This window comes from Athene noctua, chromosome 1, assembly GCF_965140245.1.
Source record: "Athene noctua chromosome 1, bAthNoc1.hap1.1, whole genome shotgun sequence".
Taxonomy (NCBI): domain Eukaryota; kingdom Metazoa; phylum Chordata; class Aves; order Strigiformes; family Strigidae; genus Athene; species Athene noctua.
Genome location: NC_134037.1, coordinates 231,205,792 through 231,233,647, shown reverse-complemented (window position 1 = coordinate 231,233,647; position 27,856 = coordinate 231,205,792). Strand labels below are relative to the sequence as shown.

Sequence of the window (27,856 nt, the reverse complement as noted above, 5' to 3'; positions counted from 1 at the left end):
CAAGCAGTTCACACCAGCAATGACAGCCCTGAAGAAAACTCAGCAGTTTATGCCTCCAGTGGTTAAGAGAAAAGCAAACCACGCACTGCATGATAGAAGACTTGATTTTTGTATTTTCAGAATTATTGTCAGTCTAGAAATCAAAATTATTTATCTTTCTCAAGGAATAAACTGCTGAAAAAAAACCAGGTATTTTTGCTCAAGTCTGATTTAAAGTGTCAAGCTAAACAGATACCAGAGAACTGGATTAGCACTCTTATAAGTACTTCAGCCTTCTTCTGAAGGCCTGAATTAGGTCTCTAGTAATGCGAGTGTCATCACTACAAAAGACAGAAGACCACTGTTCCACTTCATGTCTTCACTTTATGTGGGCTGATAAAGTGCTTCTAAAGGTACTGCTGAGCTAGAACAATCCCATTACTGTCAGCTACCTCTCCCTGCTTGAGACATCTTTGAGCAAGTTGTTCCACAGCAAATAGCACATGGTGAATACGTAAGACAAGACCACATTGCCATATTTCTCAGGGTAGTATGTTACTACATAGATACACATGTATCAATGTGCTAAATGATTTTATTTTTTTTTCCTTGACCACTTAGAGTTCCCATTAAACCAGTGAATGTTGCAACTAAATGGAAAAAATGCAATGAATGTGATGGGCTGAAGTTTGGTGTCTATAAATATGCAAAAATTCCAAACCCAAGGCAAGTGTGTACAAAATAATTTATTACAGCATAACATATGTTGGCAATATTTTACAGAGAGTTTTCCATTCAACAATTTTTAATCCAAACAGATGACACACAAAGGAGAATTTTAATTAGAACAGTTTATTTGTCTTGATAAAATCCCCTCTTTGTGAACTTCTATTTGCCTTTGAGGGGCTAGTTAATATTACCGAAATTATTTACATTGCAGTGAAATAAAAACAAACCAAGATTGAATGATTCCATTACAGTTTCCAGAAAACCGATTTTCTGTACAAGCCACAGTATAGTTATGTTTTGATAGCAGTTCTTATAGAATGTAAAACTGTCATATGTAGCCATTTTGTCCAGCAATACTATGCTTTAAATAGGTATAATGAATTCAGACTTCCATTTTGATGTGTTGTATGTTTAATAGTTAATGCACCAGAATACAAAGTAAGAAAAAGGTTCATTACGATTTGCAGTCAGCCTCTTTGTGCTCCCTTAAATAGTTTTTAAATGTAAAACATACTCCTCATACTATCTGCTTTGCAGTACCTAAAGCAATAGTATTTAGGCATGAGAAGTACTGGAGTATTGGCCGTAAGTGGACAGCTAAGACTTTAATGGAGGCAATACAGTAAACTTACCAGTGAGTTTTTATGATGTAGAGAAGAACTGTATTCCCCATTACTGTACCTTCTGCATTTGCCCAAAATTGGAGCAGCTTTTTCAACTTAAGCGTCAATAGGTGAACAGATGGGGAGAAACCAGAAAAGGAGGAAGGGGAAGATGGAACAAACGACAAACAACAGTATCAAATTCATTATGTTTTCACAGGGAATTGCTTCAGGATACTCAAACTTACAAATGTTAAACTGACCATAAACTTAAGGAAACAATAGCTATGGAACACAAGGTAGATAGAATAGTTTTCAAAAAGCCTTATTTTGGGTGTTTTTGTTTTTTTTTTTCGTTTTTTTGCCTTTTTTTTTTTTTAACACAAACCTAATCTTCATATCCATCAACACTGGTTCCATATAAGACACACACCTGACAAAAACATGCAACCCCCCAATGCTTTCCTTGTCACTGTGCTTCAAAAGAAACCAAACTGACCAAAGATAAAATAAAACAAACCACCAAACCAAACCCAGAAAAAAACTCTAAAGAACAGTAATAGATGAAGAGGGCAATTCAAGCAGCAGTTCAGTCTTCATCTGCTAAAAACGCTCAAATGATAATTTATTAACAAGATATGATCACATTTATCTGTATATGTAACAACACTTATGTGAGAGAAGTCTTTAACATCCATATTTTTTGTGAGGGAGGGCTGATGGATTATTAAAAGGCTTAAAACTGTACAAGTATAAACATGAAAAATGCTGATTAAGGATAATGTTTACATAAATATTGGCAGTTTTTGTTGGGAGAAAAAAAATAACTAATAGCATACTCCATTTCATTTAACTATCCAAATATTTTTTTTTTATATCTGTTAAAGATATTAAAATACAACCTGGAAAAGTAACCCTGATCTGTATCCAGCCAGCATGTAATGAGAGTCAAGAGTTTTGTATACATGTGTGCATGTAGGTATACACACACACACACACAGGGTTGCGCACACTACTTCAAATTTCATTAGACAGCAAATCATGGTTAATGGCTGTATGATTCACAGGTGCAATGCTGCTATCGTCCTCGTTTGTGGCAGGCATAAAGGCAGACGTAAAAGGAAACAGTTTATGACATGCTGCTTGATATTCTTCACATTGAGTGTGGCAGCTTCCAAAACTGCCATCAAGCAGTGCCTCAAAAACCTTTGTTAATGTCTAAAGAAACAAAAGTAACAGTTAATAAGTGTGATTTATAATTGGTTTATTACTAAGAAGATGTACTGTTAAACAACACTAATCTGAGCAAACACAGGTTCTCTGTTGGTATTCAGATATCTTACAGTTACTTAGGGGGAAAAAATCTGAAACCTTGTTCTTTCAAATAATATTATATCATCTTGATACATTAAGCACGTACGTTATCTTGCAGTTAAGTACACATTATTTAAGATCCCAGACATTTTTTAGTCCCAGACTTTAAATACTGTATCTTTTACCTTCACATTTCTGTCTCTCATGTTTTTATCCAATCTAGTAGCAACAGCAATTGCTTTTTCTTGTCTTGATTTGTCCAAAAAATACATCATCTTTGCACCTATCACAAGAACAAGCACAACATTTAGATAGTAGCATTTCTAAATGCAATACAACATATACACTCAGAATCAGAAAAATTATAAATCCATGTGAACAAGGACTTTAATAAACCATGTTTAATAAACCATGTTTTCCACCCTTACTTACAAAACTAATGAAAGTAAAGAAATTTTGAAACTTATTAGAAGTATAAAGTAACACATAAGATCTGCTTCTACAAAAGTGAAATATCTCAACTTTACTGAAGAGCAGTCAGTCAAGAAATACACATAAAGAGTATGTTGATGACTAAGCCCTTCAAATCAGCAGGCTAAACGAGATGTATACAAATGTAGAAGTGAGTAAAAAGACATTTCCTCAGAGTTGCTCTGAATTCTTTTGAAAAAGTACTGGAGATAAATGAACAATAAACAGCTGTAGAACACAATCCAGAAGAAATTCAGACCAGTATATGCCCATATGGCAGAAAGGCGAAGCTGAGCTACTAACCTAGAGCTGCGTGAAACAGCTTTAGGTACAAGGAAAGTGTAATACAAGTTTGGTGCTTTACCTGGACTAGACTACACTGGTGAGAAGACAGATGTTGCATTATATAACTATGCAGTTTCTTGGACCACAAACAGTTCATCAAAACTGGTCTGGGCATCTCTGCCAAATACTGTGATGTTCCTTATATCATAGATGCCTTAGATTAAAACCTCATCTTAATGAACATGTAGGCATTTTATATACTCTCCTTTTCCCAAATACAAAGTCCAGGTACAGCTCACTACATAATCTACTATGAAGAACAAAGTTTAAGAAATCTTTTTACTGAAAAAGTTGAAAACCCACGTTCTGAGTGTATTGCCTGCTCTTGCTCAACTCATTAATCATTAAATTTATCATTGTCAAGAAACTTAAACCTAACCTAGTTGCATTTGTTTAAACTCAGGGAGGCTATGATAGAGAAATTAAAAAGGGATTAAAGTTCTGTTTATAATTTTTTTTATCAGTAATAATTTTAAGCTAAGAAAACACTCATTTGTACTCTCAGACTTACAGTTTAGGTCTTTTAGACCTTTACATTTTCAAACTTGAATTAAAGATGACAGCTTAAGAAGTTATAAATTGCATAGTATGTCAATTGCTTCAAACCTGTTTCAGTGTAAACAGAAAACTGACAACTGGGTGAAGACCTAAAACTACTGACAACATGTCTATGGTTAGTTCACTCCTAATTGCACTTTAAAATCCTAATCCCACATTTTTTCCTGTTGCCTGTAAATTGATACACTGTTAGATCACAGTAATTGATGTACCCTAACATCTATTGATTGACACTAAGTAACTGCTACACATTTACGCCCCTGTCCTTGTTTCAGCTGGGATAGAGTTAATTTTCTCCCTAGTAGCTGGTACAGTACTCTCTGGGACTTAGTGTGAGAAGAAGGTTGATAGCAACAACTACAACATCAGTGAGTTAAGTAGAGCTTATCCTAAGTTAAGGATTTTTCAGTTTCCCATACTCTGCCAGTAAGCAAGTATATAAGAAACTGGGAGGGGGCACAGCCACGACAGTTGACCCAAACTAGCCATAGGGATATTCTATACCGTAAAAAGTCATGCTCAGTATATAAACTGGTGGCAGTTGGCCAGCAGGGCAGATCACTGCTCAGGCATTGCTCACGGGCAGTGAGCAACTGCACTTGTCCTCACTTGGGTTTTAACTCTCTTATTATATTCCTTTTTATTACAAATATTATTATTATACTTCGTTAGCTTAGTTTTGTTAAACTGTTCTTATCTCAACCCACAATTTTTAAGTTTCTTTCAATTCTTCTCACCATCGCACTGGAAGAGGTGAAGACTGAGTGAGCTGCTGCGTGGTGCTTAGTTGCTGGCTAGGGTTAAACCACAACAGCCTCTCACTTCCACTAAATATGAAGAGACTCACCTTCTCCAAAGGGGTCCCTGACATCTCTCTAACACAGATGCCACCACTGTCAATGATCTAACTTGGGTTCTTCTCAAAGGTACTAGAGATGCAGACAGTGTGAAGCCAAACTCGGAAGTACGACAGTCTTAGCCTGTACAATTACTATGACGAAGTGACTGTACTGTTTTCCATAACAATGGAGGACCAGAAAGTAGAACCTGGAAAACATCCAGTTAGATGCCCAACAATGACAAGAGTGGAAGAACACATCTGTATCAGGAGAAACTGCCTGCTGACATACCTGTAAGTTGACTTCCCAAATCTTTAGCCTGCTCACAGTAAAGGGCAGCAAGTATTTCCCTCAAGATACTGTCCTGAAACAGGGATCTTTCAATGGCCTTTAAGTCTGGGGTTAAGATACCTAACCTTCCTTTACAACAAACAATCCATCCTCTGAAGCTAACTTTCTTCAGTGATTCTGGACAGACCCTGGCTAACCTTTACAAACCAAGTGAAATTAGTACTAAGTACTTTTAAGTGCCTGATAAATCTACACTTACTTTTGCTTCCTAACTGCTGGAGAGGTGCTTTGTTTTCTCCTCTATTAGCTTCACAGGCAACATCAATTTTTATTCCAAAACTTTCTGTACTCAGACATGAGAAATTTAAATTCCAGCTTCCTTTAACTTAACTCCAGCAGCTACTTGTAGCTCTTCTATACAGAGTGTAAGATTATCCTATTTCATCATGTTCATTGTTGAGCATGAAGCAGAAAAGCAAAAAGTAGGGTAACAAGTTTGTCATGGTATTTTTATTGATGCTGTTGCTATGTGACAAAGCTATGAGTAGGAACAAAAACATTCCAGCTGATAAGAAAACATGGAAAAGCACTGCTTCTGATACATAAGATTTTGTTTTACATTTTCTAATAATTTCAAAATTAGAAGCTGCAACAGGAGGGATGACAGTGCTTCCATACTTGAATATCTGTGGTGGTTTGATCACACTTTTTGGAGGCAAGAAACAGGTTCCTTACGCATCTAATAAAGAAGTGAATTAGGTTTTTAACATCATAAAAGCAGGCAGAAAAAACCCAATGTAAACATTAATTTCTGACTCATTGGAATTTATTATGAATCACTGATTGCAGATAAAGATTGTGGATTTAAATTGCTTAAATTATCTGGTTTTAAAGAGCATTAAAAAGTTAAACAAACCTGACAGTTGGTGCTGAATGGAGGTAGCATTGTGTTTGAGAAATTCTTCATTAAAACTTTCCAAGTTTTTATTAACAAAGATTTTCTGCATTTCTTGAGTTAGGACCTTGCTCACAATTTCTGGGAGGTTACTATGGTCAGATACTAGAAGGGGGAAGGTAAGAGAGAAAAGCAAAAAAGCAATTTAAACAACTATAGAAAACAGTGTGAACCATAAACATCACTACTAAACAGGAACATCACATTTTAAAAATTTGGGCTCAAACACATACAAATTTCAGTTAAAAACAGGTCAACACAAGCATTACCAATGCAGTTATAGATAGAACATTTATAAAGGGTGCTCTTTCATGTAAACTTTCTGTTGCAAGTTCATAATGTGTACTTTGTTTGCTTCAGTCAGAACCTTTGTCCCATTACCTGCTACTTGCTTTCTTAAAACTTAAGAATTTCACGGATCTTTAGAACACCTAATGCTCTGTGATATCTAGCCGAAATGAGTTATTTGGTCCACCCGGTGGATTACTGGAGGAAGGAGTATAAATATAATACATACACAGTACCCTGCAGAGGACAATCTGTGTTTTCTTGGGTATTACCATAGAAAACATATTCTAGTTTTGTTTTTCTTCATATCCGTTTGTTTCAAGAGTATTTATATATTAAAAATATGTAGTTATGTCCTTTGTACAATATAATTTCCCTTGTCTTTATACAGACATACGTACTTCCTATACACATACCAGCTTTAGAGAATTTAATCAAGCACTCATGTAGCCATGGGTTATTACTGTTGATAGCAAACGCTCTTTTGACAGACTGTAACATTAACAGAAACTTTCCTGTGGGAAGGAGAAAAATAAAAACATACTGTGATTAAGAATACAGAACTTATTCTCTTTATATCAACTACTGTTTTCTTTAGTAAATCTAGTACAAACATTAGAAACATCAATGCCTACACAGAATTAGAAAGGAGATTTATTTTTCCCCATCCAAATTGCTTAATTAAATAGAAGTGCCTGCGCTCAAACTCTGGCAACACTGCATAGATGTTATCTGTTTGGCTTTGTTTTCCCCTAGATAATTAAACATCACACTACAAATATCTTTCTATGGTATTTATTAGTGTATACTACAACTTACTTTGCTATTAGCTTTTGTTGTAAGGGTGACTAAATTCTATTTCTCCTGTTATTACCGGCATATGGTGCAAACCCCAGCTTCAGTCAAGCAAGTATCTATTCCAGACTATTTAGGCTACATTCAGATAATGTAAGGTGCAGTGAAGGGTTAAAATTTTGTAGGGCAAAAATAAATTATGCAGTACTTTACCTTTCCTAAAGTATATTTCAAATGCTAGTAAGTGTGTTTCTATGTCATCTCCAATAAGATTCTTAAGAGGTATAAGGAACTTAATGGCTTCTTCTAATGGATTTTCTACCTGTTTTAATAAAAACACAGCAAAATTTAAAGTTGAAAATAAATGTCAGATAAAACATCAAGGGTAGTTTCTGTTACTCAGAGCTTTTAAATAATCAGAGGCCAAAGGTGAACTGTAGATAGCTGTCTAAACTGAATCACAACACTTATTTGAAAAGCAAGATTTAAAAGTGTTTACTCATGATTTCATGTTGACAAAGACAACACTACATAAGCCGTGCCAGAGTTACCAATGTACTCAGTGTTGTAATTAGCATTTAAGACACAATTAAATACGTTTACCTTAGTCAACAAGCCTAAACTTCTGTAGTTACTGTGATAAATGAAATAGTTGTTTTTGCTGAGAGAAATACTGGCTCACATCTTTTCTCTATTGACTGTATGAAAAGCAGAGATCTTCAGGCAAGAACAACCTTTTTGTTCAGTATGTATTTAATGAAGGATGGCCTACTACTTGAGCAAAAAAAATAAAGTGATAATACTATTAATACAGAACTGATTTATTAGAGGAAAATCATTATTTTAGTGTAAATAGAGATGGACTACAAAAAAGTACCTCTGCACGCAAGAATGATTTTATAAAAAACCTGGATTCTTTTAGGAGAACCTGATAGTAATCCCATATTATAGGCTTTTTATGATAACATGTAAGTTTAACATAAAAACCATGCTAACCCTTTCTAGTTTTTCAGGAACTAGCTCTTCTCTAGGTCCACTAGTTTCTTCCTCCTCTTCATCTCGCTTTTTCTTTTGATTTTTTTGTTGTCGCTCTCTTTCTGCATGTTTTCTTTCCTCTTCAAGTTTTGCTTTCTTCTGTGCTCTTCTTTGCTTGCTAAGCATTTTCTTCAATTCTTTGGCTGAGAGATTTTCTACAGATTAAGGTAACAGACAGATAACTTACATTAACAGAGTAGTTAATTAAAAATCTTGTTTCTCTCCAACAACACGAAGACATGCCATTACAGTCCTTCCCATATCAAACCAGCATACTTTCACAGTGATTTCCATAAATGTTGGCACTTGCAGGCTATCATCATTCTACAGTCCAACACTACTACTGGATTACTATTTACAGCATAACACAACACTTGATCTTGCATATTTTCTCTTGCATAGTTGTTAGAGAAACTTCAACTATTTGAAAGGTTAATAACTACATGAAGTTGTTGCTTCCATGGCAAGTTTTACCTTAGAAAACAGACAATGGTTTTCAAGGGTAATGCTAAGCTCTTATATTAACTGCAGCTCAGCTTCCTTCTAATGCTAACTATAAACAACCAGCCAGATTTACACTCCATCTTAAAACAAGCTTGTTATCTTTCATTAAAGTGTCTGTACACTATAGTGTCACAGTAACTGCACTGATTTTCTGCAAATGTCACTCAATAGCTAAATGTATGTAAGCAAAAACTGACATTGTTTGGGATAAAAGGTAAAATATTCTGGTATGTATTAGCAGGACCATTATATGAATCTTCAGTCTGCTTGCTGTGTTCAGATTTTTAGACTGGACTAGCATTTAGATAAACCAAGAAGGTGTAACAGTTGCATGAAAAGCAGAACACATTATATACAGAAATAAATTAAAATTCTGAGAAAAAAAGATACAAGTTGAACTATGCTGTGAAATGTTCCTCTTTTAATATGTACTTCATAACACATAAGTAGATATGGAAAAGACTTATTATTCACCTCTGAACTAAAGGTAAGATTGTACTGGCAAAATTAAGTGGCATTTTTAGTTTGGTTAAACCTTTTCCATGTCAAACATGCTTCCCTTTGCAAAAAAGCTAGACATGAATTTCACCCCTTCATTCAACAGCCACTGCAGTGCTGACAATAGCTGCAATTCCACAAAAGAAGCAGCAACTATTTCTCATCTTAAAGGAAAAAACCTCATAACTCAATTTGTCATTGAATCCTCAGATTTCCAAACCACACCCCACTGGTTTCCTAAGAAAGTCTGGTCTTCATTTAATGCTAGTTTTAAGTAGTTTCCTAAATGTATTAATTATGCTAATACACACTTATCCATGTATTCATTAGTCCTAAAGTCACGTGAAAAATAACACAAGTAATGCATTGTTAACTAGTATTAGTATGTAACAAATTAAATACACTAGATCAAAATTAAATTCTTACAGTTCAGACTGCTTTCCCACAAAATCTATCCGTTGTTTCATAATTCATCTGCTAATGACATTTATCTTTGGTGTGAATGAACATATGGCTCAACTGAATTTGATTTTTCCCCTTAATATTCTGAAACGCCACTCCTCTCCAAGTACTGCAACTACAGTTAGGTTCATTCATGTCCTACTTTTACAATATGAGATGAGAACAGAGAAAAAGCTGTAGCATTTTATCTGTGATCTCTTTTCAGTTATCAAAATGTGACAGAAAAGAAAAACCTGTGTATGTCACAAGTCATACTTTTTCTACAGCACATAACCTACTCAGCTTAATAAGTTTTAACATGTGTCATACACATATAAGCCTCCATTACGGACTAGATACCTGAATTCACTTCCTGCTCTTTACTTTCATTGGTAAGAGGATTATCATGGAGCTTCAAGTAGATCTCAATTGCTGATCGAGCAGCCTTGAAGTAGAAGGCATGTTTCCTGAGCACATCTTCTAATCTCAGAAGATCTACGTAGGCACGAAGAGTCATCTTTCTCATGCAGTACGTGTGGAAGTCAAATTGATCATCTGTTATCTCAAAAAAATGCTTCAAAAGAAAAAAAAAGACAACTTATGCACTTTCCTTGCTTAGTCTATTTTTTTAATTACATGAAGGTAAATAAAGTTACAACTGATATTATTTACAGGCAATATTTAACAGGCATAAAAATATTCTTAAAATATTGACTGTCCAAGAGATCCTGTCAGTAGGGAAAAAACCCACCTAGAAAAAACTCACTTTGTTAACAGAAACTATAATGTGATTGTTCAAAGACTGAGGCACTCTTTAAAAGCCAACTGAAATGTGATTACTCAAGATTTTAAAAAGCAATTAGCAAAAGACAGCATAAAGTTAATGTACAAATAATTGTATAGTTAGGAGACATAGTATTTTACATTGAACCCTTTTCACTTTAAATAATAATTTTTCACGTAACATCTAGGGATGACATTTTGTCTATTACAATAAATCACCAAGTATTAACCTGTTTTTAAAAATCATTATACTAGAAACTTTATCTGCAAAGAAAATCATGCTGATTACATCAGCAAATATCTTCATTTGCGTGTGAGAAATATTGGGAAAGAAATTTATGGTGTTTGCACCTACTTACCCTTTCTACTTCATGGCATTTTTTCAAGGCCTCACCATACTTCCCTAGCCTTTGATAAGCTGCAGCACATTCAGTCTGGAACCACATACACTGCATCTCATTTAGGTTTTCCATAGCAGAGGTTCCTTCCTGAAATAAGCATCATTATCACTTTTTGCTATTATAATTTACCAGCTGCTTCTTTCAGCTATGGCTAGTTTCAGGCCATTTATAGTTAAAAAAAATAAAATCAATCCTTCAACTACTTGGAATACAATAGAAAATGGATATAACCACCCAGTGACTTGTGATACCCTACGCTCCCCAAGACAGAAATGAATACATTTAAATAATTAAAAGAAAAAGTAAAATTATCTGAACAAGATTAGCATCTCAATAGATTAAGATTAACCCATGTTTGTAGACACAGTATTACTTTTACATTTGGGGGTCAGAAAACACTATTTTAAAAATCTTAATTTGCTGAACTTTATTGTTTTTCTCCTGTCAGGTAAGTGGCATCTAGTAGTCTAAAAATCCACCAATGTACTGTTTTATTATGTAATATGAATAACTAAGTTTCCTAGAACTTGTTAGTCTACATAAATCAAGTTAGATTTAGACTTCATATTTTTAAAGAATAAATCCTAGGATTTTTTCTTGCGTGGTTTCAGTGCTAGATCTAGAAACATGTTCCACATATCAGGAATGCTAGCCACCAAATTTTCAGAGTAGTCTTTACACTAGAAAGAAAATCCAGTTCGACTCACCACATTTCATTATTTAGGATCAGATTTATCCTATCTTGCCACAGGTATCTATGCTATAGTTCTGCATTTCTTGCTCTAACGCTTCCAACAAGCATACACGATGAGTTCTAGTAATCAAGTTTTCAATCACTCCTAGAAATATCTAGAAAGTTTGGATTTCAAGAGTTTTCTCACCTAAAAGAAAAATTAAGGAGCCCAATTCATTTATGTGCTCCAGGAAATCCCACCAAGGAGTTGTCTTGATGTTTTAACTACATATATAATATGAATATCTGGTCTTAATGAATCTAAATTTTGTTCAACATGTAAAAAATAGATTTTGAAAGTGCTTATCCCATCTTTTAAGGATTAGATTTGCTTCAATGAAATTTGTGTGTAGTACTAGCTGAAAAAAAGTAGTAATGTTCAAGTCCAACTTAATTTCTGTCAATAGCAAATCATAATGAATCTAGTGCCCATTCCTGTGCAGTTAGCTCAGATGGTATTACCAGGAAACAGGTTTTGCAATCAAGGCACCCATCAGATGCATTTCTGGAGAGCTACTTAGAAGTACGGCAATAAAAAGTACTTCCTGACATTCCCCTTTGAAGAACCATTTTTTCCAGTATTTACTGAATCTATATACAACTGGAATACTGCATCCAGCTCCAGGGCCCCCAGCACAAGAGGGACACGAGCCTGTTAAAACATATACGGGAGAGGACTGGGGAAGGAGGCGGAATCAAAGGGCTGGAACACCTCTTGAAACACCTCTCCTGTGAAGAAAGGCTGAAGTTGGGGTTGTTCAGCCTGGAGAAGAGAAGGCTCCAGGAAGCCTTCAATATATAAAGTGGGCTTAAAAGACTGAGAGAGACTTTTCACCAGGGTCAGTAGTGATGGCATGAGGAATAATGGCTTTAAACTGAGAGGGTAGATTCAGATTGGACATAAGGAAGAAATTCTTGATGGTGAGACACTGGCACAGGTTGCCCAGAGAAGCTGTGGCTGCCCCCTCCCTGGCAGTGTTCCAGGTCAGATTGGACGGGGCTTTGAGCAACCTGGTCTAGTGGAAGGTGTCCCTGCCCATGGCAGGGGGGTTGGACTACATGATCTTTAAAAGTTCCTTTCCAGTCCAAACCATTCTATGTTTCTACACAGTTATTTACCACTGAGTCTGAGAACATTATCTTAAAAATGGACACTAAAAAGAGATAGGTTTTTTTATTTTGGTCAAAATTTACATGAGCGGGAAAAAACACCAGAGACAAACAAAACCTCCTTTGCTAAAGTACTATACTTACCCTTGTGAATTTAGAGCACATCTCCTCTGCATCCTTCACCATATTTGCTCGCAGCATGTATTTAGCACATTTAGAATTGATAAATCTATCTGCAGTATCCAAAGACTGTGCTTCATCCATCCATTTGGCAGCTTCCTTGAGGTTACCTACATGCTGTTAGGGAGAAATTAACTAGTTAACTTTCAGTATAAGCCTGCTATTGTCCAACTCCTGAAATCTACAGTTACTGGCATTTCTTCCTCAGAAGTAACAAAAAGCAGTGTTATTGTTTGCTTCCCCCTGCCCCCAGATTTTTTCAGAACAATTTTCTGTAAGTTATGATTTGCTTTGCAAAAGCTAAACAAAAGGATTTTCATTTTCTTCCTGACAGAACAGTGCCCAAGAAGAAACCCACAAGAAAATTGATGCCCATAACCACTGCTAATTGAAATACTATCCACACATTAACACCCATATGATGATTTGTTTCAGTTTTCAGTTGGGTTTTTTGTTTGGTTTTGTTTTAGTGCTTTTTTGTTTTATTTCCCAATAAACTAGATACTCTCTATGTCCAAATTAATGTTTTACCTTGTAAATTTTTGCTTTTAAATAGAATAGTTCTATTAATGTTGGAGTGCTTGCAATTGCAGCATTAATGTAATCCAAAGCCAAAGAACACTGGCCAAGTTTGTCAAAGTGCTGTGCCAGGAAATATCGAACCCAAAGCAGCGTCGTTGGGGGCTCTTTCTCTCCATTTTCTGCAATAAAATGAAAAGAGTTACAATAACTAGTGTAAGGCTGAAGACTACATTTGAAAAACAGACAAAAAAGAAAGTTTGGCAAATTCAGTAAATATTTCCCATAATGCATTCATTTACTAGAAGCTATTACAATTGCTTTCTTGCAAGAAGTATCACACTTCAACAGTTCTTGATAACTGCCATAAACAGTATTAGTAATTACAGAGTAATTAATATAAGACCATAGAAACTCACCACATGTACTAAAAAGGTCACAAGTTTTCAAAGAGGCTTCATAACCAGTAACAAGTTCTTGGATTGTAGAAACCTGCATATAAAAAAATCAGCTGAAGTTAACTTCACTATCATGTTTACGTAAATTAACACACTGAAAAAACACTTAGGTAAAATTACAGAAACTATACTTAATTACTTAATTTGGAAAAAATTGGATGGATCCTCATGTAGCTTACTTTACTTTTCACAAGCTACCTTTGATCACCCATTTTAACTGACAATATGGCAAGGAAATAGGAGTAATCTTTGACAGCTTACAGCAGAAAGTAATCAACTACATTGAATTAGTATCCCTTTTAAATAAAAATTCCAAAATACAGTTTATTTATACTATTAGTTTTTAAGTGTCCAAACTAAGCCAACTGACAAAAGGTTTGGAAAAGACTCTGCATGAACTTCCCATATCAGTGAAGATACAGAAGAGACTTCTGTGGTTTTCTGGCAGGTTGATATGTACTGTTGAAGATTATTTTTTTGCTTTTGTTGAAAAGGTGTTGTTGCATGGAATACAGGCTGCACCATTTTATTTATGTCTATATACTGATTGATTTAAGGCTAATGCTTTCTGAAATCAGACTTTGTCAACAATATTCTTATTCATTCCAAGGCTGAAGACTCAAAAATCACCCATGCAGTTTTGAATTCACACTGCACAAGTCTAACATTCACAATACATACAAATGTTAGTATCTGTGCATTTCATGACAATGAGCTATTCCAATACCAGGTCCAAGGCTTACAAGTACCACATAGTATTTCTAAGCATTTTATAAACCGTTCAACCCGTTTTGTATCGAAATTCTAAACATGCCTGCCACATCCAGCAAATAAGCAGCCTCTTAAGGAAAGAAGACCAATACTAAAGAATGAAAGAAATATGATCCATGTTTATTATACCCAAAACACAGAAGGGACTTAAAACAGTAAGATCTGACTGTAAGCATAGTAGGATAATGGCTATATTCACCAATTAGGTGAAACCTATAGAAAGTAAAAGACCTTAAAACTTCAATGGTTAAAAGTAAGATGATCCTACATTAAAAGAAGTTGGTCATGAGCAAAATACCACGGAGAGACATCAAAATTTAGAAAAGCAAGATTTGAAAAAGCACACATTCACTTCAAGATACACTTTGAAAGAGGAGGGGAAGGAAATAAACCTTGTTGTAGAACATTAAGTAAACAATTGCTTTATTTAACCTAATTATTAACCTAATTGAGCACAACAGGCAATAAATGTCAAACAATTTGTTTCAAAGAGAACAGAGAAGGTGACACGCTGAAGTCATACACAGTCAGAGTAATGTCTCAAAAGCATAATAAAGCATAAACACACACACATTCTGGAAAGCTCTGGGCAAATCTCATAAGAAATGGTTCATGGTAGCAAAGTGTCATCAAATATAATGAAATGTTACTAGACTTCAAATAACCAGAAAGTGGTAAAGGAATGTAAAGAAGTCTGAATTAAATGAACAAAGGCAAATAAATGCATTAAGTTGTTCTCTGGCCTCAAGACATTTATTTATTAAAAGAAACTTTCAACAGCCTCAGAAAGTCTTTGAAGATGCTCTTCTCTGAGTTTAAATACAGAAGTAAGCATCTGCTTCAAGTAGCAGGCTTGCAGCGTGTATGGGCAACAGAGTAAGTGTTGTGTCCTTGCTGCTTTTCACTGCAACTTCAGAATATTCCCAAAGTTATTCTCATCTGACTGTTAGTAAACTCAAATTCCTTTCAGACCAGCCACTTTTCCAGACTGCAAATAAACTGTGTGTAAAGGGAGAAAGACCCTCTTTAATAAACACATCCTATCACCACCAAACACTCCACACAATTTTTTCCATTGCTGCACACTTGGAGTATGGCTTCATGGTTGGACAAAGACCATGCTACTACCAGAAAGAATGGTGCCACCATATCTGAGCCACATGTGCCTGGTCCCTGCTTTGTGTTAGTGCTAGTGGCTGTACCCAAGTTAAAAGTGATTTACTCCCTGCACCACCTCAGTGTACAGATGACCACTTACTAGTTCCATCACCAGGGGGAGCTGGCAGTGGAGAGACCTGGGACAGTGAAGCAGTAAGAAAGACTTTTCCTAGCAAGAGGGTCTTTGATCAGCTTACAGCAACAGGGAAATCAAGTCCTCTGTTCTTGAGGTGATAGAGAATACCAAACCACACCATGTTTTTAAAGACACTAAGTTCTTCCAAATTCAGAATTTTGCAGTGGTTTTGGCTTCTACAGTCCAGGAAACTATACTGGAATTGTCATTCTGAAAACTATTTTGGACAATGCATCTGGAAACAAGTATTCAGTGAAAGCTACAAAAGTAATTCTGATCGTGTAGGTTGTTGCAGACGTTCTTCGTGAAAATGACAATATCTTTGTTTCTCATGACTACTCAATCTTTTTCCTCCTTTTTTATGCTTATGCTTCTGTCTCTTGCTAGTAATTTAGAAAAATAATTTCAGGTTCATATGCTGCTTCAGGGAACAAGTGATCTTGAAATACAAACCCTAATTTCTGTGTACACATTAATTGCAAATTTACTACTAAAAATCTGTCTCTTGGATTTACTACTATTTATCATCTGTATTCTAGAGTGACCACTGCCATCTTAAAGGCAATAATATTTTAGCATTTATAAACGCTATAGCATTATTCATATAGATCATGTTACAATTTCTAGAAGTCAAGCTGAAGTATACAGAAATACCATGATATTGACCACAATTTCAAACTGCATTATTCTGAGGAAAAAAGTTTCCGTTATTCCCTTACCATGGATCTGAAAAAGCTTAAGATATTACAAAAGCGTAGCTGAAACCATCACCAACCTCAGATTTTGTTATGTCAAGAATGGAGCCAATTCCAGAACTGGGGTCAACAATTCCAGAAGTTTTTAAATAATCAAAATTCAAACCTTAAACCTCTTCATAGGTCACTACTTACAACTTTAATTTCATTACAAAAGAACAATGAGCTAAGAAGCATGAATCCAAGAAGGAGAAAATGTGCTTTAGCCTTCCCCATTAGCACAGACAATTGTAATGCTCATTCTCTCTCCTATACTGTATGTAAAGGTTAAAATTGCACATGCTCACAAGTCAGTAGATTCTTGTCAAGAGTAATCTTGGAAGTTAAGAAAACATCTTTCACACTCTGTACTACCTGAAGCAAAGACTCCACAAAAGCCAGAAGGGTCTTTTTTTTCCCTCCATTCCTGTGCAGTTTATTTCCATTGGAAAGGATGGTTTAATAAGTAAACTTTGAGTAAATGCCTTAAAATATTTGAGAAATACAAACTGAGACTGGAATAAATATAATGCGTACACATCTCAATTTCTTTTTGAACTGTAAGCAACAGGAACACAATTCACTTGAACCCCAATTCTGAACTACTTCTTCCTGTGAGCATTAGTTTTTACTTATTTGATTACACTGAGAAATATTGTGTGTCCTCTCTTGAAAGGGACAGCCTAAGGGAAAGTTATTATTCTCCAAATAAATGTCTGATGGCTAGAATTCTTTTATCCACACTTGTAGCTATTCCGGTGGCACCTCTGGGGCAGTCATTAAATGGAAGTCTGTGCTATATTCTATGCCATATACCAAGTCAATCCTGCCACAAACAGTTTTCTTTAGACAAAGAGCAGAAGAGGACTATCAAAGATAAGAATAATAATACAAAACGGGCTGAATCGTAGGTTGGTGGGTTTTTTTCCCCCCATACTCCATGTAAGAGGTTAAGTTGAATGGAATGACAAAGGAATGGAAGTAAAGAGAAAAGCGATATAGAAAGGTTTTTGAAGAAACATATGTAACAAAAGGTGAGCTGAAAAACATAATTGGAAGATGGAATCAACAGCCCACTAGCACAAAGTAGGGATGCAAATTTTTCCAATAAAAGGCTCAAACTCCCTGGTTCACTACTATGAAAGTTAAATTACTAAATTGATTGTATATCCTATTATTACAGCAGCTGAGCAAAATATTTTCATTCTGTTTCGGTTAGTCTTCAAAATACTATTACTGTATTTCCTTCTTCAATGAAACAACTGCAAGAAAGCTGAATTATTAATACCATATAGAAATAATGTAATGTACTAATAAAGTGGTCAGACATAAGCTGTATCAATAGTATTTTTTTTTTTTTTAAAGGATTCAGCTTATTTTATCAGTTACAGTCACTAGATTTAAGTATTTTTTTCAGTTGCTGCCATAAAATTAGTAAGGTACCAGCACTTCTGGTGCACAAACATATTAAAAGGTACCATTGGCAGTTTCAGAAGCAATCTGTACGCTTAATGTTTAGCACAGGTTCAAGCCCCTGTCTTTTGAATTCCCAAGAACACGTTTAGTATTACATGCCCTGTTCTCAAAGGCAAGCAACCAAAAAGGGAAAGTATGAATACTGCTCCTGAGCTAGAAATTTTCACGGTGCATCTATAAAACTGTCCAAACAAGAAAACATGCTACTAACCTGCAGATATAGATGCAATGGTCATCTTAAGAAAATTTAGTTATGCATTAGTGCAGAAGAATCTTCAGGCAAAACCCAGAAATACTTTAGAAAAATGTGCTCTAGTATGTGCTTTTATGAAAAAATTTAACTGTTGCAAAACTCACACACAATTACACTACTGAGACAAGGGGTACCTTATCTTGCCTTGAACACCATCAATATGGGGAAGAATAAAAATGGGGAAGAATAAAAAGACAGCGGACAGGAACAAGGTAACACATTACTTGGCACATGTATGTGCAGAGTGACATTTAAATCACTAAAATGGCCCATCATCATGCATCAAATGTATCATTTTGGGGAATTACCACAGAGTAAGAGACTGACGCTTTAGAAAACCAGTTTGACTGTTTCCTTACGGAATGCCTTAATAATCACACATACCAGAAGCTAAATATTTGCATATTTGTTTTTTTAAGAGAACTGAAACTTTATTTAAAGTCTAGCTATTCACAGTTCTGTACTGCATCCAAAGTAATTTTATTCAGTTGCTTTAATGAGAATAACTTGTCCTTCAAGCAACTGCACAGTCCACTGTAACCCATTCTAAAACAGTAACTGGTGTCTTCAAGAGGAGGATGCTGTAGTCTCAGAAAACAGTCCAACCTCACCACAATGTCATACCTACAAGGTTCTGAAATTTCAGTGTCTCTTCACAGTGCAATGGATGGTACAAGTTTGAGACTCCACAACAGAACTGGAGACTTTTCCCTTTCATAACCTGCTACAAAGGACTAGAGGAGAAAAACAGCCAACAGTTCTTCAGCTTGCAGTAAGTGACCCAAACTTCTCCTAAGAAACTTCTGGATATTTAGTTCTCAGTAATTACAGCAGATAGATATAAAAAAATAAATAGAAATTTCACAAGACTCTCACCTACTCAGATTCATCTGTCTCAGAAAACTCTCAAATTAAACTACAACAAGGTTGATATAGAAGGATCAATCTATACTCCAAAGCAATCTAGTATCAGTACTTAGACTAGAAGAAATGGAGCTGAAAGTGTGGGTGCTTTTTATTCCCCATCTACACAAACACAGGCTTGCACAAACACACACCTCCTTTGAGACACCCAATTCTGAAGCAGTACATAAAACCCTCGGTTGCAGGGAAAAGATTCGTAACATTCAGGAATTAGAACCACCTTGATATTACTGAGCAGGTATCTTCCAAATACTTCACAGTCTGAAAGTTCAAACACTAATTGTATTTTGGCACAAGTATCAGACACTTCCTATATGGGCATTCCTTTCATTTCAGGAACAGGTGTTACATGGACCATTACCTTTCTCAACTTCAGTTTACAGACAATTTTAAAGGTAACTGTAGCCCTCGCTGAGGAGGGGAATGGGTTGCTGCCAAACTTTTTTCCCTCCTTCAAAATAATGGAGTAATTTCACAGAAACATCTTCTCTTGTATTGATAAGGTACTTCTGTTACAGCAAAAATGTGTCTACTGCATAAGTGCCTGAAAAAGAGGGAAAACAGCAGGTAGAAGGGGGGTACCCCTCATGAGCCTACTCATCTTCTACAGGATAAAGGTATTCTCTGCTGGAAATGAAATAGGATGTTTTCCAAGACAGATGTTCTCAATTCTTGAATCTGACAGCCGGGGTCAGATGTTAGACAGCTGCATTTTTTTAAGATTCAAAGTGTCAACATGGGTGGTCCTCACCACTAGGAAGCTCGATTTTTCAGCTGGTTCTGAAGATCTAGAGTGGGAAGGACTGCAAAAACCAACCTGCAGAAGCAGTATTTCCATACATTGCATCTTCATGATGAGGTGAAACAATGCATACAGGAAACAAGGGGAGTGCATGTATTCCCGCCCTTCAAAGAAAGGTAATACTATCTGTCCTTGAAAACTTGAACTGATCAACCTTTCTTCTTAAATAGAAAATTCTCCTCAGTAGTTTATTTGCTGAAGAAAATTGTTTTTTGCATGTAATATGCATGGTTCTCACAACGGTGTCTCTGCAGGTCACAGAAACTGATCCCGAAGCACCATATGATTTGTCATCAACAAATCAAACCTCTGAATCAGATGAGTACTTATTTGAAAAACTGACTCCTAAGAAGGGTTCCGCTGAAGAAATCTGCTTCAATAGCAGAAAGTATGTCTCAAAGCTGAATAAATCAATCCATTTTCATCTCAAAGTACAATTGAATTTTGACAGCATTTCCCATCACCAGTATTGTTAAGTAGTGTTACTTGAACAAGGCTCTCTGGTTCCCTGAGTAAGAATAGTATTCTTTATTCAGGAGAATGGAGCGTAGTTGAGTTTGTGACACCACTTTTCCAGAAAAGAGGCATCTGCTAGACTTAGTATGAATCCTTATGTCTGAGAAATTGAGAAATAGATGTACGTTTCAAAATATCTACAAATGATTACCAAATTGTTTTGTTACAGAGTGTCCAAAGGAAACTGATGTTGTACAAATTCAAAACAATCCCCATCATCTAGAACAGATGAGATACCTAAAGACCGAATGACAAACTAAGCCTTTCAACAGCAGCCCTGACAGTGTTTCCCTTGGACAAGAAGAAAATCATATTGACATTAACAGATAAAGTCCTCATGGTCAAATTATTAGGAGTATCTTTCACAAGACAGAAAGAAGTATCCAGTACATACCCTGAAGCAATACTCTAAATGCCTCATGGGAAATGGAGAAGCAACAATAAAAAGAGTCCGTAAGAGTACTACGTCAATACTTGAAGTCTTCGCTACGATGAGATGTTATCTAAGAGAGAGATAAGAAGGTGCTTACAATGTGCAGAAGCTGTATCAATGGACCCTGAAAAATATTTATGAATTTAGTACCAAATAAGTTAAGACCGAAAAAACAGAAAGCAGTTGATGGCTCAGTTCTGGAAAATGCCTTTGATGATAATTTGAACAGGGCTTGCAGATGATCTGTGGTACACAATGACACTATTAAACCACTCCTTGAGTGGTCTCTTTCCACACACACAAAACAAGCCCATACAACAGAGCTGAAAGCTAGGGAGCTGAACCCACAAAATAATGAAGAATAAAGAGTAGGCTCCTTGTTTTTCTTTTAGTGCTATGCTCTCCACACCATTCTAAATAGAACCATCCCCAGAAACATCTTCACACTAGATAAGCTCTGACACAGTGATGGCACAAACAAGAACATCTTCTGAAGTAATAGTTCTTGAATAATTTCATTTCAAACTCCCTTTGCTCACTGAGGCACCTTCACAGGCTCATTGAAAAGGGTTACTTGATTACTTGTGATGGACAAGGCAGACATACAGCTTGGCAAGGAACTTGTACCCCTTTCTCTAGGTCCCTAGAGACACTGTATAGGAGGATCCTGGCGTGTGTTGCCCATTAAGCTCTGCCCACATGGCAAATTTGCAACCTGAAGTCCCCATCTCTACAAATGCAGACACCTAGATGAATGGTAGCAGAGGCACACTTTCAATGATCTACTGCATCTAGCACATCCCCATCACATGTTAACAGTACTCCAGCCCAGGGCACTCTGACCTTACCCTTCTGGATGGAAATACTGATTGGAAGGAATCAAATAAAGAAGCTGCCAATAGACTCAAGAAGCAAAAAGCTCATACATTCAATTACCACATCAGAGAAAACATGGTGGGAGGGAAGGGCAGCTACACATTAGAAAGAAGGTTTTACTACAGCTTAAGACAGATAAGAAGCATCTTCATTTATAGCCAAGATGTGATTGTCATGAATTGAAAGGTGCTTTTTACTGAGGCAGCAAAGAGTATGCCAAACGCATGAGCCAACTGGCACACTTGCACTACACAACAGATCTGAGTTAAGGCTCTTCCAGTGTATGTACACAGGAAGGTGTATACAGGCAGCCACCTAAAGTAGTTCCATTTCCTATGGCTTACTATAAATTTAACTAAAAGAATATCTAAGATCACAACATTTATAAGCTTACACAGTTCATAGATGAACCAAAAAACCTCTTCAGCAATGCTCACACTAGTTGATTAATTTTTTTAAAGCAGTGTTCCTCTATTATTGAAAAAATGTCTTGTGTAGCTACTTTGAAACATAAGATATTGACACTCAGATTTATCAGTGTAAAAAGCAAAAGGTGTAGGATATGCAAATAGCTGGATGTTTACATTTTTACTCAACACAGCTACACACTAACTTACTCATAACAACTGCATTAGTCTCACTTGGAAAGTTTCCAGTCCACAACATGTTACGTAGCTGATACAGATTTACCCCCACAAAGGGGTATGAACCACAGAACAAGGCCATACAGACTATTCAAATAAATTACTCCAATTGTGAAAGGCTATTCAGCCTCATCTGACAAATTCCCATTGATTACATTTTAGTATAGGGCTAATATCTGAATGTATTAAAAATCACAGTCAATTCAAATTATTTTACCACCTCATGCCATGAAAGTAGAAACAAGAAAACATGACAAGCAGCCTTCTACTTAACACGAGTCTCCTTCAATTTTTTATATATCTGACATACACAGATGCCAAGTTTGTTTCTGGAAGAAGTTTTAACTATTTTGTGTAACACCCAGTGAAAGTGTTGCTTTGAAACTAACAACAGTTCAGATGTAAGTGCATTTCCATTTTTAAATTTATTCACCGAGCCATCAATAGTCACTCCTGCTTCCCTAAGAAAAGCATTGCTAAATGTATGCATATGCTCATGCATATACAGGGCAAGACAAAAAATGTGACAACTGCAGTAAGACACACATCTAAAGGGAAGTTCCACAATAATTTTAAATTGACCTAAATGGGAGTCAACTGCACAAAAAGAAAAATCAGTCAGTGGGTTTTCATTCAGATCTATTCCACAGAATCTTGCATTCCCTTTCAGTGGAAACCTAGGTATTCTACAGTCAGTTTCAAGTACCTGTAGTAACACCTTTCCAGTCAGCTTGCAACTGGCTATTGTGACCCAGATATGTTATGCAATTAGTTTTCATTAATTACTTTTCTATAAAGCTAATCCTATGGTATCACGCTTATTCACTGACTTCAGAATTTCTCAGTGTGTGGTTGCTAAGCAGAAATAATTCTTAGGATTTTCATCAAGGAGCTACCAGCCTACAAGGACTGGCTACCCACAAAGCATTAACTCTGCAGTATCATATTTAAAAATAAACAGAATAAAAAGCAAAAAAAGTAACTCACCCCACAACCATAAAAAATTATACATTTTCTTTGTTCCCTGACCATCTAAGAAATGAGTTACATGTTTTGTAAGCAGTAGAGAAAGCAGACTTCTATTAGATAAGTTTCTTTAAAGATGGTCCACACTAGAAGTCAATACATTGATTTATTGTATACTTTCATAGAAAGAATCAGATACAAGAGCTTTATTAGATTTTAGATTTTCCATTATGCTTAGTTCCTTACAACTAAACACCTCCATTAATGACTTGAAATCACTTTCAACCACAAAATACATCCAATTAAGTGTCAGATACACTCTCGAATCTAAAACTTGCTAAAAATCAAGCATAGCAAGAACTCTTTTTTGCCCTGGATTAGGTTTGAAAGTGTATTTTATGATACACATCATTGCTAATAAATGCATGTCTTCCTGATTAGTACAGCTACATCGTAGTAAGCTTGTGTGTAATTTGTACACGCTTGACTACATACACCATCAAATCCTACTCTGATTTCACATCTCAAGATAATGCTGACTTGCTTCACAAGTAAAGATTAGCACTGATAACAGCTATTCCTGAAATAAACTGATACTTCTTCCTAGTGTCAATACCACCAGTGAACACACAAGCTCTTTGAAACTACAGAACTCCAGAAGAAAGTTTTAGATTTACCTAAATTATTTTAGTTTGTATTTGTCATTCAGAAAGTAACTTGTAACATGGTATTTTGTACACTTGCTCTGTTAAAACAGCATTATTTCTGTTTAAGAAGATGTTATGTACAAGCATAATGAATTGGAAAGATTACAGTACAAGTAGTGTTTGACAAACACTGCAACTGTTTTCCAATTTTGACTGAACCATGCAACATTTCTAGTCACATGTAACTACCAGTTTGTCTAGAACATCTGCAGTGTAAACATATTTTGCCCCGTATGTAACAGTCTTTTCACTTCTTAGTTATTCTTAGAGAACTCTCAGCAAGGGGAAAGCTGCTCAGTACACCAGCTTTGCAAAGAGCAGACTACTCAAGCAGAATGGCAAACCAGTCACAAGAAAAATATTCTTCATTAAAGAATTCACTGCTGCTTCAGAAAGATCTAGTACATGTATGTTTACACATTGGAAGTACAACTGCACAAGCTCCTTTGGAGCTTCACCAAAGTATTCCAAGTACAAGGATCAGTCTCTTGTTAAACAAAACAAAGTAGGATGAATATAAATACAAGAGCCAGCCATGAATTTTCAGTGCTTCAAATGTAATAAATTGAATATTAAACCAACTCCTTTAAAGTTATTTTAAAGGCAATAATCCTTGAATATCTTTATAAACAAATTGTTAATGCATCTATTTGGGACGGAAAAACATAGGATTCAGCCAGACTTGGAAATGATGTCATAATTTTGAGATTGCTGGGAACTGTCAGAATTACTCAAATCTTTTCCATAAAATGTAGCATCTTTCCATTTAATGGAAAATTAAAAATTAAATAATTTTTCAAATTCAACTACACATCTAGCTACATGATCAATATAAAACAAGTAATTTCATATGAGCAGATCATCAGTAGGAGCAACTTGAGCAGAGATGTTGAGAGCACTTCTTGTGGGTCTTCAGACGGGTATTTGGGTATTCAGACTGAAGAAAGCTCTCCGGATAAAGCAGTTCATATGTCAGCTGCTACACCTGTCAGCTCTTGGCTCAGGGACCCAAACTCTCAGCTGTCAATGTGTTTTACATTACCCATACTCATTACAGAGTGGAAGCAACCTATCCTGACACTACATACAATGGAAGTTTCTCATCCTTCTCCTTTCTCCACTTACTTTTCTTACACCTCCTTAAGATACAGTTATATACCAGAAATACTATATTTTGATATGAATATACCAGATCCTTAGCAAGTCCATTTACCAGACTTTCCCTCCCGGAATTTTAACTCAGACACATTACTTTCTAAAATACAAACTGGAAGTCAGCATGAACAAAAGGCTGTTCTTGGTTGATCTTAAGAGTTATTTCTTCTTAAAAAGCAGAAATTCTTGCTGAAACTGATGTTGTTCACTTCCTTCCACCAATAGTTCACAGAGGGTATCTAACTACAAAACCAGTTGCAACTTGCTTTAAATCCCTTGAATTTTCTGCATCAAGGAGGGAAAAAGCCTTCTTTCCTGAAAGGGTTAGAGAAAGATCTTCACTGGAGACAGCCTACCTTCCTGTGCAGACAGTATTATACCTTTTGAGACTGCTGTTTCTGATGGTTCCTCCAGCCACACATTTTCTCTTATCCAGTATTTCCTCACAGTCTCCATGTTTTTAGTTACTCAGAAAAAGGGCACATGGGCACTAATGTTGAGCATAAATGAAATCAACCAACATAACTGCCACGCAATCAATGTAAACCTTGATGTCAACTAATTGATGATCTTCGCTCTTTGGATTTTTATCTCATGGACATAGAAACTAGCATGTACGAAGAACCAAAGAGTATTTCTGAGCACTGCTCAAGTATAAAGAGAACTTTCTTGGGAGACACGAGGATAGCATTTCAAGATCCCTCTCTCATGAGGAACAGTAACAAATAAAGGCTGTTCACCATTATTTCTAATGTATCTGGATAGCAGCTTACAGAATGTAAAAAAACCTATATCCTATACAATTGTTTATACTTTAGGTTATTAGATTCCATCAGAAACATTCTGCCAAAAGCCACAGCTACTTTCACCCTGAACAGTAACTTTTCAAGAATAACAAAACTCATAATAATGTAGTGGCAACCCTAAACACAAGCTTTTGCTTCTTGAATATACCAAAAAGGCTATAGCTTCTTCCCAACATAATATGTATTGTGCCAACTGCGTGAATTTTATTCAAGCACAAAAATATCAACACAATAAATGTAATTTAAATAGCCAAGTATACTTGCTATTTAGAAACTAAAAGGCCTTATTAAAAAAAATTTAATAAGCCTCCATGCTACACAACAGGCTTCTGAAATTAAACGTTTAGCATTATAGAAAACTCAAAAAGAATGGCTACTTTGCTGACACCCATTTTTAATAATAAACTTCAGACACTAAGGCACTAAACAAAGAACAAATTCACTTGTAGCATAAAAGAGGAAGAGCCTAGTAACTCGACAATAAGTCTCCTATACCAGAGAAAACAGTTAAGACACCTATATCCAAGTACTTAAAGTACACACAGACTGTTGAAACACTTTACTTTTAAAGCTCCATGTTTCTCAGCATGTACATAAAACATTTACAGACACAACCCAAACCCCTTCATTCACACAGCAGTACTTTAAGTGGTTATTATAAAAGGCTCCACAAATCATAAAAATGAAACTTCTCATACTATTTTAGAAGTATTAAACATAAGTAAAAAAAATCCCACTATATTAATTTTTAAAGCCATGTTTTGTTTAGTTATAATTTCAAAGGTCTAGAGGAATCCACAGTATCTTGTTAGTAAAAAAAACACAAACCCACAAGTTTACTTATGCAGGATGAAGCTGCCTTTTTATTATAGCCTCCCCTGCTATCTTCCCATATTGCTTTAGTTGATCACCTACAATTCTTACTACTTAGTCCACTTTTAAAAAACAATAAAGACAACAAATTCACTTGAAAACGCAAGTTACCTCCACAGTATGCTTATGAATTGAGTTTACTATTTTATCGCAAGATCAAGAAAATCAACTGAATAAATCTCCAAAGACAGTATGAGAAGACGTTTTCAATAATGTTCTGAAGTGAAAGAAACTTTTTTTTTTGAGAAATAACTACAGTTATTCAAAACACTATCAGCATTGCCCTCACTATCCACAAGCACCTCTTCCCACAGCACGTGAATGTTTAAGTCATGCAGGTGAATTTTTCAAATGAGGACAGCTAATGGTTTTTGTTCTCAAATGTCTGATCCAACCATCTTTTAGATATTGCCACTACAGAAATGGTTTGTGGGGAAGTTGCACTTTTAGTTAAATAGCACAATGTATTAAGAAAACCAAAAAATAGTACAGATTTAAAGCTGTAGAGATTCAGAAACTGGTACTCAAATGCCTGTGCTATTCCTTCAGCAGAAGAAGTGGCAACTGAAGGACAAGGGTGGAATGGACAACTGGGAATATGAACCACCCTGCCCATGAGTCAGGACCCTTAGATAATCCATTCTGAATTGCATGACACACACACACACTCAATCAGTTCCCTGAGTAGCAGCACCAGCTGGAGTTGTACAAATTTTGTGCTTGTTATTCTCACCTTCAATACACAGAGTATACAAAGATCATGAACTTTCCTGGCACACAATTTATATAAATAAAACT

At 35.7% G+C, this 27,856-nt stretch overlaps 1 protein-coding gene across 3 annotated transcripts in view; it reads right to left on the bottom strand.

The window, feature by feature from the left end:
- Positions 1-707: 707 nt before the first annotated feature.
- NAA16 (N-alpha-acetyltransferase 16, NatA auxiliary subunit) overlaps positions 708-27,856 on the bottom strand; it is a 74,658-nt gene continuing 47,509 nt past the window's right edge. For 2 of the 3 annotated variants that reach the window (XM_074912402.1, XM_074912393.1), the window contains exons 10-20: positions 13,790-13,862; positions 13,383-13,552; positions 12,816-12,968; positions 10,787-10,915; positions 10,005-10,218; positions 8,163-8,356; positions 7,380-7,488; positions 6,788-6,886; positions 6,045-6,188; positions 2,810-2,907; positions 708-2,528 (exon numbers count right to left, since the gene is read on the bottom strand). In XM_074912402.1, coding sequence (XP_074768503.1) covers positions 2,328-2,528; positions 2,810-2,907; positions 6,045-6,188; positions 6,788-6,886; positions 7,380-7,488; positions 8,163-8,356; positions 10,005-10,218; positions 10,787-10,915; positions 12,816-12,968; positions 13,383-13,552; positions 13,790-13,862 — 1,584 coding nt within the window. In that variant the 3' untranslated portion in view covers positions 708-2,327. Of the gene's footprint in view, positions 2,529-2,809; positions 2,908-6,044; positions 6,189-6,787; positions 6,887-7,379; positions 7,489-8,162; positions 8,357-10,004; positions 10,219-10,786; positions 10,916-12,815; positions 12,969-13,382; positions 13,553-13,789; positions 13,863-21,019; positions 21,102-27,856 lie in introns of those variants that run through there. The other variant, XM_074912413.1, reaches the window with a different exon arrangement.